The sequence below is a fragment of the Amblyomma maculatum genome, chromosome 4 (assembly GCF_055883805.1).
Source record: "Amblyomma maculatum isolate TAMU_Amacu chromosome 4, ASM5588380v1, whole genome shotgun sequence".
Classification (NCBI taxonomy): Eukaryota; Metazoa; Arthropoda; class Arachnida; order Ixodida; family Ixodidae; genus Amblyomma; species Amblyomma maculatum.
The window spans coordinates 6,334,810-6,351,720 of NC_139347.1; the positions used below are offsets into that span (position 1 = coordinate 6,334,810).

At 43.7% G+C, this 16,911-nt stretch overlaps 1 protein-coding gene across 2 annotated transcripts in view; it reads right to left on the bottom strand.

The window, feature by feature from the left end:
- Positions 1-2,176: 2,176 nt before the first annotated feature.
- Positions 2,177-16,911, bottom strand: part of LOC146190242 (cell division cycle protein 20 homolog) — a 77,899-nt gene continuing 63,164 nt past the window's right edge. Inside the window, exons 9-10 of one of the 2 annotated variants that reach the window (XM_084600692.1) lie at positions 11,355-11,472; positions 2,177-2,649 (exon numbers count right to left, since the gene is read on the bottom strand). In XM_084600692.1, coding sequence (XP_084456818.1) covers positions 2,468-2,649; positions 11,355-11,472 — 300 coding nt within the window. In that variant the 3' untranslated portion in view covers positions 2,177-2,467. Of the gene's footprint in view, positions 2,650-11,304; positions 11,473-16,911 lie in introns of those variants that run through there. The other variant, XM_084600693.1, reaches the window with a different exon arrangement.

The following is a 16,911-nucleotide window of genomic DNA, read 5'->3' on the forward strand; positions in this document are numbered from 1 at the left end:
GTTTATACCGCTTATTAGGCTTAATTACAATGCCTGCCACCCTCTCATTAATACTATAGAATTCATCTATATTACCCGCTATATACTTATTGACAAGGAAACCTACTCCTAGTTGTCGCCTCTGGTAAACCTCGATAACACAGTACATGCCCATCCTTCAGTGCAGTATATGCCTCATTCGGCCTCCTAACCTCACCTAAGCCCTATGACATCCCATTTCATACCCTCTAGTTCCTCTAACAGCACTGCTGAACTAGCTTCACTAGCTAGGGTTCTAGCATTAAACGTTGCCAGGGTCAGTTTCCAATGGCTGCCTGTCCAGCGGAGCCAGGAATTCTTAGCATCCCCTGCTGCGTCACAGGTCTGACCGCCGCCGTGGTCAGTTGTTCCGCAGCCGCTGGTGACTGAGGGCCAGGGTTTTGTGGAGCTTATCATGAGAGGTTGCGGCCAATTACTGCACCAGGGTGGCCAACTCCTGTTCTGGTGAGGGAGTGCGTTGCCGGAGGTGTTCACCGGCATCAGGTCGCAACCCAAACCTGTTTATGCAATTCCATCGACACGCGGATTTTTGTTTTTTTTAAATCCGGTGGAGAATAGCGCGGCACCGGGATTTGAACTCCAGTCCTCTTGCATGCAAGGTGGATGTTCTACCGCTACGCCACCGCTGCACTGCTTTAGTGCAAACCTACAAGTCCTTAACTGCAGTTTTATCTGTGCAAGCACACCAAACAAAATGCATATGCTTAGCTGGCTGCTTTGCCCTTGCGACCCAGTCACTGACAGAATGAAGGATGGCCTCTTCATTTTTTTTTTAGCTGCGCAACATGAAAGCAGTCAAGGCCCACATGGACCTTACTGTGTGCACTCATTGTCACTCAATGACTGTAGGTATAGAAAAGACACACACCGGAGACTGTCCTTAGTCTCTGAAGGATGGCAAGAAGTGCTGCAGTTATATGAAATTATATTTTTGTGAGTCACAGTAAATAGTTAAACCAAGTGTTTAGTATGACTGCAGATTTAAAGAGAATATTAACTTAAAAGAAATATTCAATATTCATTGTGCAACGTTACCACAAAACTCTCAATGTGGCATTTATCCTCTTACGATTACATCTGCAATGTTCATTTAGTGCTGTTATGGCATACTGTCAGGGGTGGAAGCAGCTCAGGGAGCATTTTGGAGCAGCTTTGAAGCAATCATACAAGAGTTTCAGAGCATTAGAATTGTTTTGGAGCACGTTTCCAGGGTGAAATGCCATTGTTAATTTCAGTCTTCTATTCCTGAAATACAATATCCCTTTTTATGCAACATGCAGAGCTTTTGCAGACTATGCACACACCTCTGACAAGAGAAGATAAATGGCCAAAACATGCAAGAATGTTTAAAGCAACCCAGGCTGACCTAAGCGACCATCCAGAACAGACTTGCAGCAACGGAACACTTGCTTATGCACCTCACAAACGAATACCAAGTTTGACCTAAAGCTTTTGCCTATTTTGGCTTGATAGGTTCAAACGGGGTCTACCATTTCTATACGCTCAAGCAGTGCCACTAGTTTTTGATATTCGCATTAATGGGCACATTTCCACATTCTATCTTGTGCATGTCCTTTTTCCTGTGCCTGTACTGATGAACTGCCATGCACTGCTTCTGAGGGTAGCCTTTTCATCCTCCAGCCTCCTTGCTTCACTGCCTTCTACATATAGCTCATCATGTACGTGCTTAAGCAATACTGGGATTCTAGTTTTAACAAGCCCGCGATACGCCCTGTGTGGCTTTCCAACACCCCTGGGAAGTTTTCTAGTGATTGGCACCTTTAACGAATCGCTGGCATCGGCATGATGTGCTTGTCATTGACCAATAGGCTCGATGGTGAACTACCTGCTTGCTGTTAAAGCTAGAACATTGGAATAACTTGTGCGCTTTTTTGCTAGTTTCCTAACAGTTCCTACCACACTAACGAGGTAGTCAGCACTACCTTCCTCACTAGTAAGGCAGTGTATAATGCAGTATGTAGCATCTAGGAAGAAAGCACAGATCACATTTCCAATAAAAACCATCAAGTGTTTGCAGCATGCATTACTCTGCCATCAAGTGACAATTTTGTGCCCTGCTGCTAGGCACCAACCATGAGCCACAGCACTAGCTGTAGATTAACACAAGAAGACATGCTTAAGCTGCGTTGATCTGCTCTTTATTAAGGTTACACAGGCAAGCAATAAGAATGGCAAAGTCAACATGCTGCAATTTTGAGAGATGAATAAATACAATGTGCTGGCTAAGCCAGCATGCAGACTTCCTTGTGCTCAAGGCATGACAGCGGCCAGTGAAAACTGTTGAGTTCCATATAGAGAGCAGTCCACATGGTCTACAGGCAATGGCCCACAAGCTTCCACTTGGATTTTGAGCATGCCAGTAAGGACGTTCCAGGCAGCTTGAAAATCAAACCATGTGGGCTGTTCCTTAACGGATGCTTTGACGGAACATGGCCGAGGCTGTGGCATTCATGTTAAGCTTCTGTTGTTTCTTCTTGGCCGGGTCAACAGCAAAGCAGTTCCATATGCGGAGTGTCTCGTCACCACCAACTGATGCCACCATGGTGCCATCTGGGCTGAGGCACATGCCGAGGACACGTGCTGTGTGTCCTGCACCAAAATGGGACAAGGTCATTCCAAGGACAAGGATGGAAGGTCATTTTTGAAATGAGAACACAGTGCATTGTGCCCACATAAAGGCCGTTGTCAAACTGGGTTCCATGGAACCCCTAACTTCTTTGCGGCACTTTTTGGGCTTTTTAATACTTTTTGCTTTCTAATACTGCATGCTGCCCCAATCATGCCCTCATTGGCCACCAAATAAATAGGAACAAAGCACTAAGATTTCATGTTACGGAGTTTGCAGCAGTCTCACAGCAAAAAAATTTGAAGCCTTTTGAAAAACCTTCAAAGTTCTGACATAGTAAATTTTAAAGATTCAAAGCAAAGTATCACCTCTGCCACCACACTGTTCTCCTGACAAGTATGTTGGCCAGAAAATAATGCCTTCAACAATAAGATCAGTAATTCTTATCCAAAACAAAAATAAAATAAAGGCACCCATTGCTTTGAAACATGCTAGTAATCCACACATTAATAGGTCATTTTTCGAGCACCTTTTTAGGCCTTTTTAGGTACAGAAAGCCCTCGTTAACTCGAAGTTGTAAAATCCGGAAAAATTTGAGATAAGCGGGGTTTCGAGTTAAGCAAAATGCCGAAAAATTTCTGGCGACAATCCTTGGCGATCCGTCGCACAACGCCGCCGCCAACGCCTGTCGTTGCCGCTAGTGCACACCGCACAGAGCGACGGGACTCTGCGACAGAGAGGCGCATTTTCAACGTTGCTTTGTTACCGCCCCGTCGTCATTCGGTCAAGGGGAGTACAGTTACGCTATATCCTTTTTCTAACACTACACAGCTGGAAATACGATAACACTGATAAAATTTTTTTTAACGCATTGCATTTAAAAAAAAAAGAAGAAAGGTCGCAGCGCAGCAGTGTGCTGCTACACTGCGATGCATACATGCATTGCAAGCAGTGACTTTCTCCTGCCCCTTTCGAAAATTAGCATTATCTAGCCACTCTAGCCTTTTTACTTTCCTTACTACTCTTCCAAGCTTTTACTGAATTGTCTCGATTTTAGGGGGAAGAACTGGGTAATGCTTGCCTGCTTCGCGTTGGAATTCGGCCTGACAAAAGTGACCTCGAGCTGCTGAATGCATCGCATAAGCCGTTGGTCGCTACTGCTGCATCAACTTTGTTGCGGAGCAAGCGTTGTAGACACCATATACGCAACAAAAATCAAAGTCAACGCTTCGTGCACATAGTGCGACGAAACAGAACCACACAATCACTAAATTGCTCTTGCCGGTATGCACGTGGGAAGGGCAGCTGACCAAACCACGCTGAACTGCCCATAAAACCAATCAGCCCCCACGCGCGAGCGGCGCTCACGTGACTGCTCCCAAGGCGAAAAACAGTCGTGTCCGCGGGAATTTCGTATTCACTCTCTGAAAGTGACCGCGTTCGGCATTTAGTATAGGAACAAAGCGCTCGCTCAGAGCCCCCTGTACTTTCGGTAATGACCTTTGCCTTCGGTCCTCCCGGTCAAAATTGTAAGACATCCGCATTATGCTCGAAAAATGCTTCGAGATAAACGGGAGCTAATACATAGCACCTATGGGAGATGAAGGCGCGGCGTGGAAAATTTTCGACAACAGATTTTTCGAGATATGAGAGTTCGTGTTAACGAGGGTTTACTTATCACAATATAGCCAATTGCACTTTTCTAAGTACTGAATTGAAAACTAGACTACAAATTACAGTCAAATTTCGTTACTACGGACTACAACCTTTTTGTTCTACCATTTGAAAGTGATTTTTACATGGCAGTCTCGATAAGAAAAATGGTGTCTGATGGAAAAGACGCATGTATTGCTTGCCCTTCGTCGTGGAAAAGACGCTTTTGTTGCCGCCGTCCTCATCATCCGAAAATATGATTCAAACATTGATTTTGCATTGTTTCGGAAAGCAAGAACGACAATGATGACATTAATATTGTAGTTCAGATGAAGATGACGAAACATTGAGGCAGCCGGGTGTTTGACATAGCTTCTAGTTGAAACTTCTTTAGTGTTTGCTGCTTCCTTTTCATTACAGTACCAATTGAAATCAGCAGTAAAAAAAAAAAAAAAAAGAAAGAAAAAAAAAACACTCTTCGTTAGAAATTTTTCAAAATGATAAAGCGCAGCAACAAGAAAGGTGTAGAATTTTTTCCTGCTATGACAGCCAAAGAAGGAAGCAGGCTCTAGTGCATTTCAGCAGCTCAGGGAGCATTAATAAAGCCATTCTGGGGTTTAATGTCCCAAAGCAACTTTGGCTATGAAAGATGTGCTCTGGAGCAATAAAATGAGTTTTGGTTTAGAGTCAAAAACTTTTAATACCTCCAACTTTCTATTCCTAATATACAGGAATATCCAACTTGATTCTTTTCTATTCCAAATTCAATGTTTTGCTGACTACACATGCATCTGTGACAAGCAGCCAGCCAAAATATGTACAGACATTGAAAAGATCAAGAGGGCACTTGAGCTTTGCCTTGAGAGTAGATGCAATAGCGCTTTTAATCACACTGGATCGGATCGCAACTTTTCTAGAAAATGCCATCAATTGCCCACTATGCGGCAAAAATTCATACTGCGGCTAAATGTGATGAGATTTCCCTCAGAGGAGCCAACTTTACGTAGGCCTTGGGTCCGTGAGGGAAAGCATGCAGCTCGTCTACAGACATGGAAAGAAGGTCTGTTCAAAAAGCAAGAAAGTAAAAGTGCAGAGAAAATAGGGAAGGGAAGAAACGGCCAAACATTAGTACTGTGCAGCACAAGGCAGCGGTAGAAAGCAGCGGAGGCTTGGCATGCGTGGTTTTGCAGCGCTTGACTGCTGCACATTTCTCATCTATTGCCTTTTAAGAAACAGAAACAATGGAAGATGCCGTCATGTTCATGCAAGGCTTTGGTTGTCTCATGATATCAAACTGTTTATCATCTTGTGGAGGTACCTCTAATTATGAGGGCAATGCGGCTACAAATACAACAAAGAAATCTTATAATTGAAAAAATGCTACGAGACTATAAGAGGTGGTAGTAACAATACGTGTTCAGTAAGTAGCCATTTAATTAGCAAAAAGCATCTTCAGGACCATGTCATCACCAACAAGTGATATAGTAAAAATTTTTTCGGTCCCCTATAAAGGGGTTGTACCAATAATATTCTATCCACAAGACTAGTTGGAAGATTGCTGGCTGAGCAAGCATATCAGCACCTTCCAGCAAGTGTGAATGCTTTTATGGCTACATTTGCAAGAGAAATTATTTCAAAATATTACTTGCAAGCATCAATTTTGATAAAGCATTCATATTTAGTATTGGATCACATTAACGTGTGCTTCTGATAATTCAAACAAACAAAAAAACCTTTGGTCCCTTGAAGTTTGAAGTAGAGTCCACTGTATGCATGTAGGCTGGGCGTGTGCAAATATTGAAATTTTCAAATACGAATCGAATAATATAATAAAAAAAATGCCTTCAAATATCGAATATCTGATCAATAAAAAAAAAAAGGAATTAAAGACAACATTGTTCATCTCGTTCATTTAAAAATTTGCATTGCCAAAATTCAAATAAAACTAAACTAGAATTGCACAGAAGCACATACCCTACTGAAAAATCCAGCATGCATGTTATACAGGATTCTACGATATACAGTCAAACGTCAATATAACTAACATGCATATAGCGAATTATTGAATATAGCAAACTCTTCCGAAATATTTTTGTCAAACACATGTATTTTTAACTTCCCATAGCGAACGCGGTTTGGCATAAAACGGATTTTACGAACTTCGCGACGCCAAGCACTACCTCACTTTAATAGCAGGAGGCAGGCTTCGTTGCACTACATGTGTGTTATCCGGCGCAACAAACATTCAGGATTACCTCGCAGGCGCTGACAGCGCCACAGATGTCACGACGGCATTGGGAGTTGACAGCCAAAGAAATCTATGGCCTCAGAGATTACCCCCGCGTGCCTGTTTGTGCGCACGGAGGTGATCTCGGAGGCCATAAGAAATCATTCGCATCTCACAATCTCTGAAGCGCCGCTTCAGCAGCGGCGGCAACGGCGCGATCGAATGTTGTTTTTTGCCTTTTTGGATGGAGGAAGCAAACAACTTGCTTTTTTGGTTTTTGCGCCATTCCGTTTTTTTGTTTTAGTGTTAGCAGCGGAGTGGCCAACCGTCGTAGCGTTTGGCGGAGGCTGTAGTGCTGTGATGGCGGTGAACGTGAAAAAAAGAGCAGCACTGACGTTAAAGACCAAGCTCAAGATAAAGGCAGTTTACAAGAGGAGACTGACACTCTTCTCTTGAAGCTTCTTATGAAGCAGGACTTGGAAGATAGACTTGCTGAGAGCATTAAAGGGGCATGGGACAGCGTGAAAGGCTAAACGATTGCCAACTGCTTTCGGCACGCAGGTTTTGTTCCAGCAGAGGCCCGTGCATCAAGTGACGATGGGGACGAAGCAGAAACAGAGCTCCGCGAGCTCGATGAGCCTGCAATGAGTTTAGTTGGCGACATGCCCGCAACAACGACTGTAGAAGACTTCGTAAGCGGCGACGACATCGCGGCGACCACGGCTGTACTGACGGACGCCGAAATCGCTGTGGAAGTTACTGAACATCCCACAGACGAAGCTCAGGCTGACCGTGCAAACGATGAGAACATTCAGACTTCACAAGAAGCGCTTACTGCATTGGATTTACTGCGCCGCCACTACAGTGCTATTGAGAGCAGTGGGTTTGCCCTTGTTGAGCATTTGCAAACTGTGGAACAGGGCGTGATAAGGAACGGGATCAACACAAAAAAGCAGGCCGCAATAACGCAGTTCTTTGCGCGTAAATAAATGGACGTGACCCAAGAAGGCACCCTCCGAGTTGCTGTGCCTTCTCCGATTGAATTTTGCTGCTCTTGCATGGATTTTCTAAGAAATTTTATATTACGAATTATGAATAGAGCGAACTATTTTTCGATTTTTTAACTGTTCGTCATAACGAGGTTTCACTGTATCAGTGAAGCGAGCAATGCTATAAAACTGCAGTGAACTTGAAAGTTTCAAATACGAATCGAATAACTAACATATTTGATTCGTATCTAAAACTGGCACTATTCGCACACTCCTAATGTAGATACAGGTTTGGGGTGCGACCTGATGCCGGTGAACACCTCCGGCAACGCACTCCCTCACCAGAACAGGAGTTCGCCACCCTGGTGCAGTAATTGGCCACAACCTCCTATGATAAGCTCCATAAAACCCCGGCCCTCAGTCACCAGCGGCTGCGGAACAACTGACCACGGCGGCGGTCAGACCTGTGACGCAGCAGGGGGTGCTAAGAAAGCCTGGCTCCGCTGGACAGGCCGCCATTGGAAACTGACCCTGGCAACGTTTAATGCTAGAACCCTTGCTAGTGAAGCTAGTTTAGCAGTGCTGTTAGAGGAACTAGAGGGCATGAAATGGGATGTCATAGGGCTTAGTGAGGTTAGGAGGCCGAATGAGGCATATACTGTATTGAAGGATGGGCATGTACTGTATTATCGAGGTTTACCAGAGAGGCGACAACTAGGGGTAGGTTTTCTTGTCAATAAGTATATAGCGGGTAATATAGATGAATTCTATAGCATTAATGAAAGGGTTGCAGGCATCGTAATTAGGCTTAATAAGCGGTATAAACTGAAGGTTGTACAGGCCTATGCACCTACATGTAGTTATGATGACCAGGCAGTTGAAAGCTTCTATGAAGATGTAGAATCGGCAATGCGAAAAGTAAAGACGCAGTATACTGTACTAATGGGCGACTTCAATGCCAAGGTAGGGAAAAAACAGGCAGGAGACAAGGCAGTAGGTGACTATGGCATTGGTTCTAGGAATAGCAGGGGGGAGTTACTAGTTGAGTTTGCAGAGCGCAATAACTTACGAATCATGAATACCTTCTTCAGCAAACGGAAGAACCGGAAATGGACATGGAAAAGTCCTAACGGAGAGACTAAAAATGAAATCGACTTCATAATGTGTTCAACCCCCGCCATTGCGCAGGATGTAGAGGTAATCGGGAAAGTTCGATGTAGTGACCATAGGATGGTGAGGTCCCGAATTAGCCTAAATCTGATGAAGGAACGCAATAGATTAGTAAGAAAGAAACCCATCAACGAATTAGCGGTGAGGGGGAGGGCAGAAGAGTTCAGAATCTCGCTACAGAATAGGTTTTCAGCTCTAACTGAGGATGGCGACATTACCCTAGAGGCAATGAACAATAATTTCAGAGATATCATTACTGAGTGCGCAGTAGAAGTAGGCGGTAGGATAGTTAAAGAGGATACCGGTAAGCTGTCTAAGGAGACGAAAGATTTGATTAAGAAACGGCAGAGTATGAAAGCTTCCAATCCAACAGACCAGATCGAATTGGCCGAGATATCAAAGCTAATCAATAAGCGCAAGGTGGCCGATATAAGGAAGTATAACATGGAGAAAATTGAGCATGCTGTAAAGAACGGGGGAAGCCTTAAAGCGGTAAAGAAGAAATTGGGCATAGGCAAAAACCAGATGTATGCGATAAGGGACAAGGCGGGCAACGTCATCACTAATATGGACAAGATAGTCAAAGTAGCCGAGGAGTTCTATACAGATCTCTACAGTAGCCAAAGTAGTCAGGACCGTAGTGAGATTGGCGGTAGGGAAAAACAGTCAGACGTTCCACCAGTGACGAAGGACGAGGTCAAGAAAGCACTAGAAACTATGAAAAGGGGGAAATCAGCTGGAGAGGATCAGATAACTACAGATTTGCTGAAGGACGGGGGGGATATCGTGCTAGAAAAACTGGCCACCCTGTATACGCAGTGCCTGGTGTCATCGACGGTACCGGAAGCATGGAAGAATGCAAACATTATCCTCATTCACAAGAAAGGGGAATCTAAGGACCTTAAAAATTACAGACCAATCAGCTTACTGTCTGTTACGTATAAGGTATTTACTAAGGTAATCGCCAATAGAATCAGGACAACCTTAGACTGCAATCAAGCAAAGGATCAAGCAGGGTTTCGGAAACGGTACTCTACTATCGATCATATCCATACCATCAATCAGGTGATAGAAAAATGCTCGGAATATAACCAGCCCTTATACATAGCATTCATTGATTACGAAAAAGCATTTGACTCAGTTGAAACCTCGGCGGTGATGCAGGCATTGCGAAATCAGGGGGTAGACGAGCCGTACGTGAAAGTGCTGGAAGATATATATAGTGGCTGCACAGCAACCATAGTTCTACATAAAGAAAGCAATAAAATTCCCATAAAGAAAGGTGTTAGGCAAGGAGACACAATCTCCCCAGTACTATTCACAGCTTGTTTAGAGGAAGTATTTAGAGACTTGGAATGGGAGCAGTTAGGGATAAGGGTAGATGGAGAATACCTCAGTAATCTGCGATTTGCTGATGACATTGCCTTGCTAAGCAACTCGGGGGATGAACTGCAAATAATGATTGATGACCTAGACAGAAAAAGTAGAATGGTAGGCTTGAAAATCAATATGCAGAAGACTAAGGTAATGTTCAACAGCCTCGGGAAGGAACAGCAGTTTACATTAGGTAGCGAAATACTGGAAATAGTAGGCGAATATGTCTACTTAGGACAGGTAGTAACCGCAGATCCAGACCATGAAAAGGAAATATCAAGAAGAATAAGATTGGGATGGAGCGCATTTGGCAAGCACTCGCAGATTATGACTAGCAGCTTACCGGTATCGCTCAAGAGGAAAGTGTACAACAGTTGCATCTTGCCTGTACTCACCTATGGGGCTGAAACGTGGAGGCTAACCAAGAGAGTTCTACTTAAGTTGAGGACAACCCAGAGGGCTATGGAACGAAAAATGGTAGGGGTAACATTAAGAGATAGAAAGCGTGCAGAGTGGGTCAGAGAAATAACTCAAGTTAATGACATTCTAGTGGAAATTAAGAAGAAGAAATGGACATGGGCAGGACATGTAGTGCGAAGAGAGGATAACCGATGGTCGCTGAGGGTAACAAACTGGATTCCAAGGGAAGGAAAGCGTAGCAGGGGGAGGCAGAAAGTTAGGTGGGCGGATGAGATTAAGAAGTTCGCAGGGGTCAAGTGGATGCAGCTAGCACAGAACCGGGTTAAGTGGAGAAATATGGGAGAGGCCTTCGCCCTGCAGTGGGTATAATCAGGCTGATGATGATGATGATGAATGTAGATGAAACATCCCTTTCACTCATGTGATGCAAGATGAGTGAAATCTTGCATAAATTAGCTCAACGTAAGCCTAAATCTTGGCTAAAGCATATTACTGACTGCAGCATCTGATTGAGTAATTCCTGTTTTGGCAGACAGGAAATGAGCAGGGCATATTATGGGCCACACACAATTGTTATTTTGAGCTTTCGAGCATTCAGAATAAGTTTTTAGAATGCCACTCCAATTGCATGTTTCTTGCATACTATCTAGCATTCTTCCGTCGTGAACTTAATCCAAGCTGAAATTGCCCCTTTGAAGCACTCCTGAATCAAGTTCGTAAATAAAATGCACACTGAAAGGCGCAACAAACTGCTTGCTACTGCAAGTTAAACACAAAAATACATAATCCTGATATAAATATTAGTGGCCTGTACACCTCCCATTTCAGGGATTTAGGGATAGGCCCTCTGAGTAATGCTTTCATGCACAATGCAGGTCTCGTAGGCGGCACTTACCTGTGAGCTCTGCCACTTTCCTCATTGATGGGTACTTCCAAATGCTCAGCTCATGCTTTGAAAAGCCATGACCTGATATGATCTCTTTGTACTCGTCAGACCACAGGAGAGAGGAAACCTGCAAAGAAAATAAGAAACAGAAAGGAAAGATTGCATTCAAGAATTAAAGAGCTTGTGACAACCAATCACTAAAAATCAGCTCGTGAAGAAAGGTACTTTTTCACGAGCTGATTCAGGTTCATTAAAGTTAAGCTAACAGACTTGGAGCCCAGCATCTTCACCGGACTGCAAAAGCAAGTTCGAATTATTGAACGGCCTCAAAAAAACTGACAAGAACCATTTGCATTATGGTAGATCTACCGTAGTTGTGTTGAGGTTTTGGCACATAAGCAGCTAGGCTATCACACGCCAAAAACATGGTTGTCTGTTTCTGCTTTTTGGAAAGGACTAATCTATTTTCAGGTTGTTATAGATTGTTAAGGAGCATTAAGGAGCATTGCTTCTTTTAAAGGGAGTGTGAACAGAAGAGTTGCCGCAGAGATTTCTAGTGCAGATGGTAGCTATCGCATTGAGAGTGACCAAAACAGCATAATTTATGAACAGAAACTAGAGGAAAGTGAAGGATTTTAATTAATATTTCTCAAATCACTGCACTTAGCAGCCTCCTGTAAAAGCTCTGAAGAAACCAGATATTAGGTCACTTTTACCTGCCTCCTTAGCCATCGCGAGCAATCGCGCCCGCTCATTTTTCCCTTCCTCCATGGCACCCGCGAAGCACACGGACGGACATGTTTTTTTTTTTATATAAAGTGGAACGCGCCCTAGAACTGCTGCTCAACTCAGTTTGAGGGAGGAGAGAGATGAGTCGTCTGCTCGAGCAGACGACGCCCTGCGCTCACTGCCTCTGAGCGCACTTTGAACGCGCTTCCAACACATTACTGCTTTGTGTGGCCAAAAAAGACCAGTGTCATGTCATCATGCCGCCGATAGCAGTGCCTCACGGGTGATGGGCACTTCAGCTGACGTGTGTACAACGATGTGCGAGGCCATTTCGTGCAGTCTCTTAGATTGCGACTACAGAGACTCATGTGCTCTGGCCCGATATCTACCGTACCTTTCGTGCATATAACTACTGGAAGGTGCCCTTGTACACCTGATGTGAAATGGCTAGCTGTTCGACCTGGCTGCTCATATTTTTATATATCTTACGCTACGCCGCGCGTACAGCACAACAATAATGGATGTTTGTGGATAATGGAGTTTGTTGTGACATCACTTTGAGGAGCCGGAGGCATTTAGAGACACCCGCGGGAGCTTTCGGCGTGCGCTGTTCCTCATCTTGCGTGCGTTGCGGACATACAAATCGTGTGAACTCAGTGTTGTGTGCCCGATACAACACAGCTCTGCATGTGTTTGGATGCACGAACAGCTGTGGGCACGACAATGTTGTCTTCCATCGTTTCTCGCAATGTCAAAAGCTCGCAGCACTGCTGAGAAGAGATAAATTCAAGCTAACCAAAGGAAGCATTCTACTCAAAGCATTTTTGCAATTGACTAAGTGCAGTTTGTTCCTAATGCGGTTTCTATAGGGCTTTGTCAAAAAGGCATGGCTGAATCATGACGTGGTTCCTTCTATTGCCTCACACAAGAGAGTCGTGCCAGTCGTGCCATTGAAGGAAAAAAAAAAAAAGAGGTAAGGCTTGTACTTCCGGTTGTAGTTCCATTACTTTCTGACTATGCAGGTCTCGTTATGTGAACTGTCGCACGTTGATTGCGATCTGTTCACAGAGTGCAATCTAGCGATGGGACGGGCAGACAGCATCGGCGCATGGTTGTACTGCCATGTTTTTTTTTGTTTTTTTTTTTTGTTTTTTTTTTTTTTGCAAAGGTAAGCGCAATGGCTTCTATGCTAAACTTTGGACAACTCTTGAAAACAAGCAGATGATTAAGAAGAGCCCACTGTTGTGTCGCAGCTGTGACGACTTTGCGAGATCCTTTCCAGCACGGCATGTGCCTACTATGTTAGTATTCGTGGAACCCCTGCGGGAGCCTTATTAGAAGAGATAAGGCATGTTCCGCTGAGTATGTGTACATTCAGATATGGAGCGCACTTAGAGAGGTTTCCTTCGATGCGTCCAAGCAAGCAATCATCGAAGTTGTGCATATTGGCCTCATTATTTTGCACTCATTGCTGCCTTGTCATTTTACATAGTGCTGTCTTGTTTGGGGATGCAAATTAAATTAGAAATTAAACTGACGAGGCTCTGGTAAGAAAACACATTTCAAAACATGGTTTTCTCAAGAAGACATGGGTGTGGTGGAGCGGCAGCTTGGCTTTCAACATACGCCAGCCATCAATTCACTAAACTTATATTGTGAGCGTACGATAAAAGGGAAAGGTTCTTTAGGTCTTCTAAATGTCCCATGACTCAGGCAGCGTTCTGCACATGTTCTGCAGCATAATAGCTCTGTCAGTGCCTCGCATACATCGCAGAGCTCTGCAATCGCGCTTCGCTTACTGTTCATTCTTTGTTTCCCCAAGGTACGATGCCAAGCACTCAATGCAGGATTTGGTACACCACGCCTTGGGCCCTTTTTTCACAACAATGACTTTTCGGGCGAGGCGGGAGGCCCGAGACGGAGGTAATCTGCTGGTGCACTGTTTGTTGCACTTCCTTCCCAGGAATATGCGCGCTGAGGTTTCGCTGAGGGCCATGTAGTTTCTGTTAATAATGACACACACACTTTTCAAAATGCCTCTCTATACCAAAGCAAGTTTTCATGCAGAACACACTCTTCCCACAGCGGAAGTGCTGCATCATTTGTGGGCACATCTGATACGGACACAGGCGTGCCATAACGACTTTCACAAAGCCAGAGAGAGCTGCGATCAGGATGCAGCGCAACAACAGAACCGCATCCGCAGCTTTTCCAGTCCTCAAATTGTCGTCACACATCTTTGCTAATCACAGGCAGTGGCACGATCCGTGGTGAGCCCTGTCGTGCAGGCTGCGTATTGCTGCTGAAAAAAGGCTATTTCTGCTTTTCTTCTGCCTAATTTCAATCTGATATTAGAGTTCACAGCATGAAAAACTGTGGGTTTCTGCTGAAAGCCCATTTTTTGCTAAAAGTGTTGCAGTGTCCCTTAAAGAATGAAGCCATGTGTTAGGTGCGTGTGTCCAATGCGAAGGCAACACAGAATGACTTCAACAAACGAGTTCTTGATGGCTGCATGATGTCCATTCCTTGGAGACAGGTTTGACAAAGTAATTTATTGTTTCATGAAGCCTGCCATGTCGCTCTTAGTTTTCCAAATGCAAATCCATAACATCTCCATGTGTTACCATTACGGTCTGCTGTGGCACATGTGTCAGCTCTCTCGTTCCAACATGGCTTGGTACCCAGCAGAGCTTAATTGAGTGCTTCTGTGTTTCTGCAGCTATTGCATTATGTATTATGCTCCAATTAAAGGTTCCATAGCATTTCTGTGATGCTGTGCTGTGATTACACTGGGGGAATCTGTATAAATGATGCTGTTTCCAATACTTTTCTGTAACATGTTTTCTACAGCCACAAAAATGGCATGACATTTAGCTGTGAAAACTGATGAACACTCGGGCAACCTTACTAATTTCTGCCATTTGGCTTGGATTACAGAACTTACATTTGGCTTGGATTACAGTCACACACAGAGTGCAAATGGTACCAGGGTGGCAGTAGGCTTGGTTGCTGGGCAATATTTGGAAGTGAATCAAGTATGTTTAATTTCTGGCATGTCTGTTCAAAACGAAAAATTAGTGGTTTGATTGCTTGGGGTTTGTTGTTAAACAGTGCTTTATATGGGCAGCTTGTGACTAATGGGTAACATAAATGTTTCAGTAGGGACTTTATTTTGAGTACATATGCGCATGTCAGCACTGTTCTGTCTGTGAGGAATGGTTCATTTGTTTCAATATACAGGCTATTCATGTGAGATGTTCTATATGCACCAGTTGAGAGGCACAATCCCACACTGTGTACTGGGATCGAAGAATTTCAGATACGACAGTCTCGCTGAACCGTAGAGTAAGCTTCCATAATATAAGGTAGAGCATGTAAAAGGCATGTTCTGTCGGTCCCCCAGTGTTTTCTTGACAGTACTTTCAGTATGTTTAATAATTGAAATTCTTTTCTTTTAAGGGCGTTTATGCGAGGTGAAAATGTTAACCTTTTATCAAAAGCAATGCCCAGAAATTTATGTTATTTTTTACTACAGCTAGTACGGTTTTCTTAAGTATACGCTTGGGGTAGTATGCAAGCCTCGCTAGAGGGAGAACAGGACAGCCAAGGATTTCAGTGGAGAAAACTAGAAACCATTTTTATCTGCTCATGTAGCTAATCTATTTATGGTTAACTGTACTTGCCACTCACATGCCAATATGTCAGAGGATGTGTGTGCAATCTGGAGATTATCAACATAAAGTCAGTACATAATGGATTTCGGGATTACTCTGGCTATCAAATTAATTTTTACAGCAAACATAGCAGTACTTAGAATGCACCCTTGGGGAACTCTTGAATAAAGCTCCTCGGAAGGGTTTTGCCTAAACTTACTTTAAATGAACGGTTTCATAGGAAGTCTTTCAGGCAGTTTGACATCCTGCCACAGATACCTAGATCTGCCAGGTCACGCAGAACACCAAGGCTGGACCATATTCTTTCTCCATGTCCAAGAAAACTGCAAGACAATGTTGCTTATGTATAAATGCTTTTCAAATCTAAGAACATGGTCTGGCCTTGAGCATGCTTTTTTAAAATCGTACTAATGAATGTCCAGAAGTTTACACGATTCTAAAATAAAGGCTAACCTAACATTCAAAACCCTTTCGAAAGATCTGACAAAGTAACTCGTAAGGGCTCTATGGGTCTGGAGCTACTAGGAGAAGTTGGTGGCTTTCCAGATTTAAGAAATGAAACTACCACAGCTGTTTTACAAGTTTCAGGTACCTTTCCCAACCTGAATATTTTGTTTAAAAAATTTCAAAAGTGCATCAGCAGCAGAATCAAAAATGGTCCAGATTTAATAGCGCATTTGGTCTGGCCCTGAGGCAGTTTATTTGCCAGTAGACGGTACTCTCTACTGATTTCATGGACAGTAATTTGGTGTAAGGTTTGTTTGTGCTGCCAGCTGTTGGAAGTCTGATTTTCAGAGATGTTATGTATTTTAAAAATGACTGCAGTATCAACAACTAGAAAGTGCCGCAAAATGTTCGCCTAATATGTTTTCTTGTTCCTCTACAGTTGTTTGAATACCAGGTATAGAGGAACTGTAAATGGTGAGAAGCTGCCATTTAGCTTCTGCATCTGTTCATATAGAGAAAATGTCCGAGGTTTCGATGCATGTTCTAGCTTCTTCATATAATATGTTTTCAGTGTAATTATAAGTTTTTCTCTCTCCAAGATAGCTGCTGTACAGTCTTCTGAGCTATGGTCTTTAGCAGAACACTTTGCGCAGGTCTGGTGGCCGCGGCAGCTTTAGGATCCGTGACCAAATCTCTGGTAGTTTTAACATCGACAA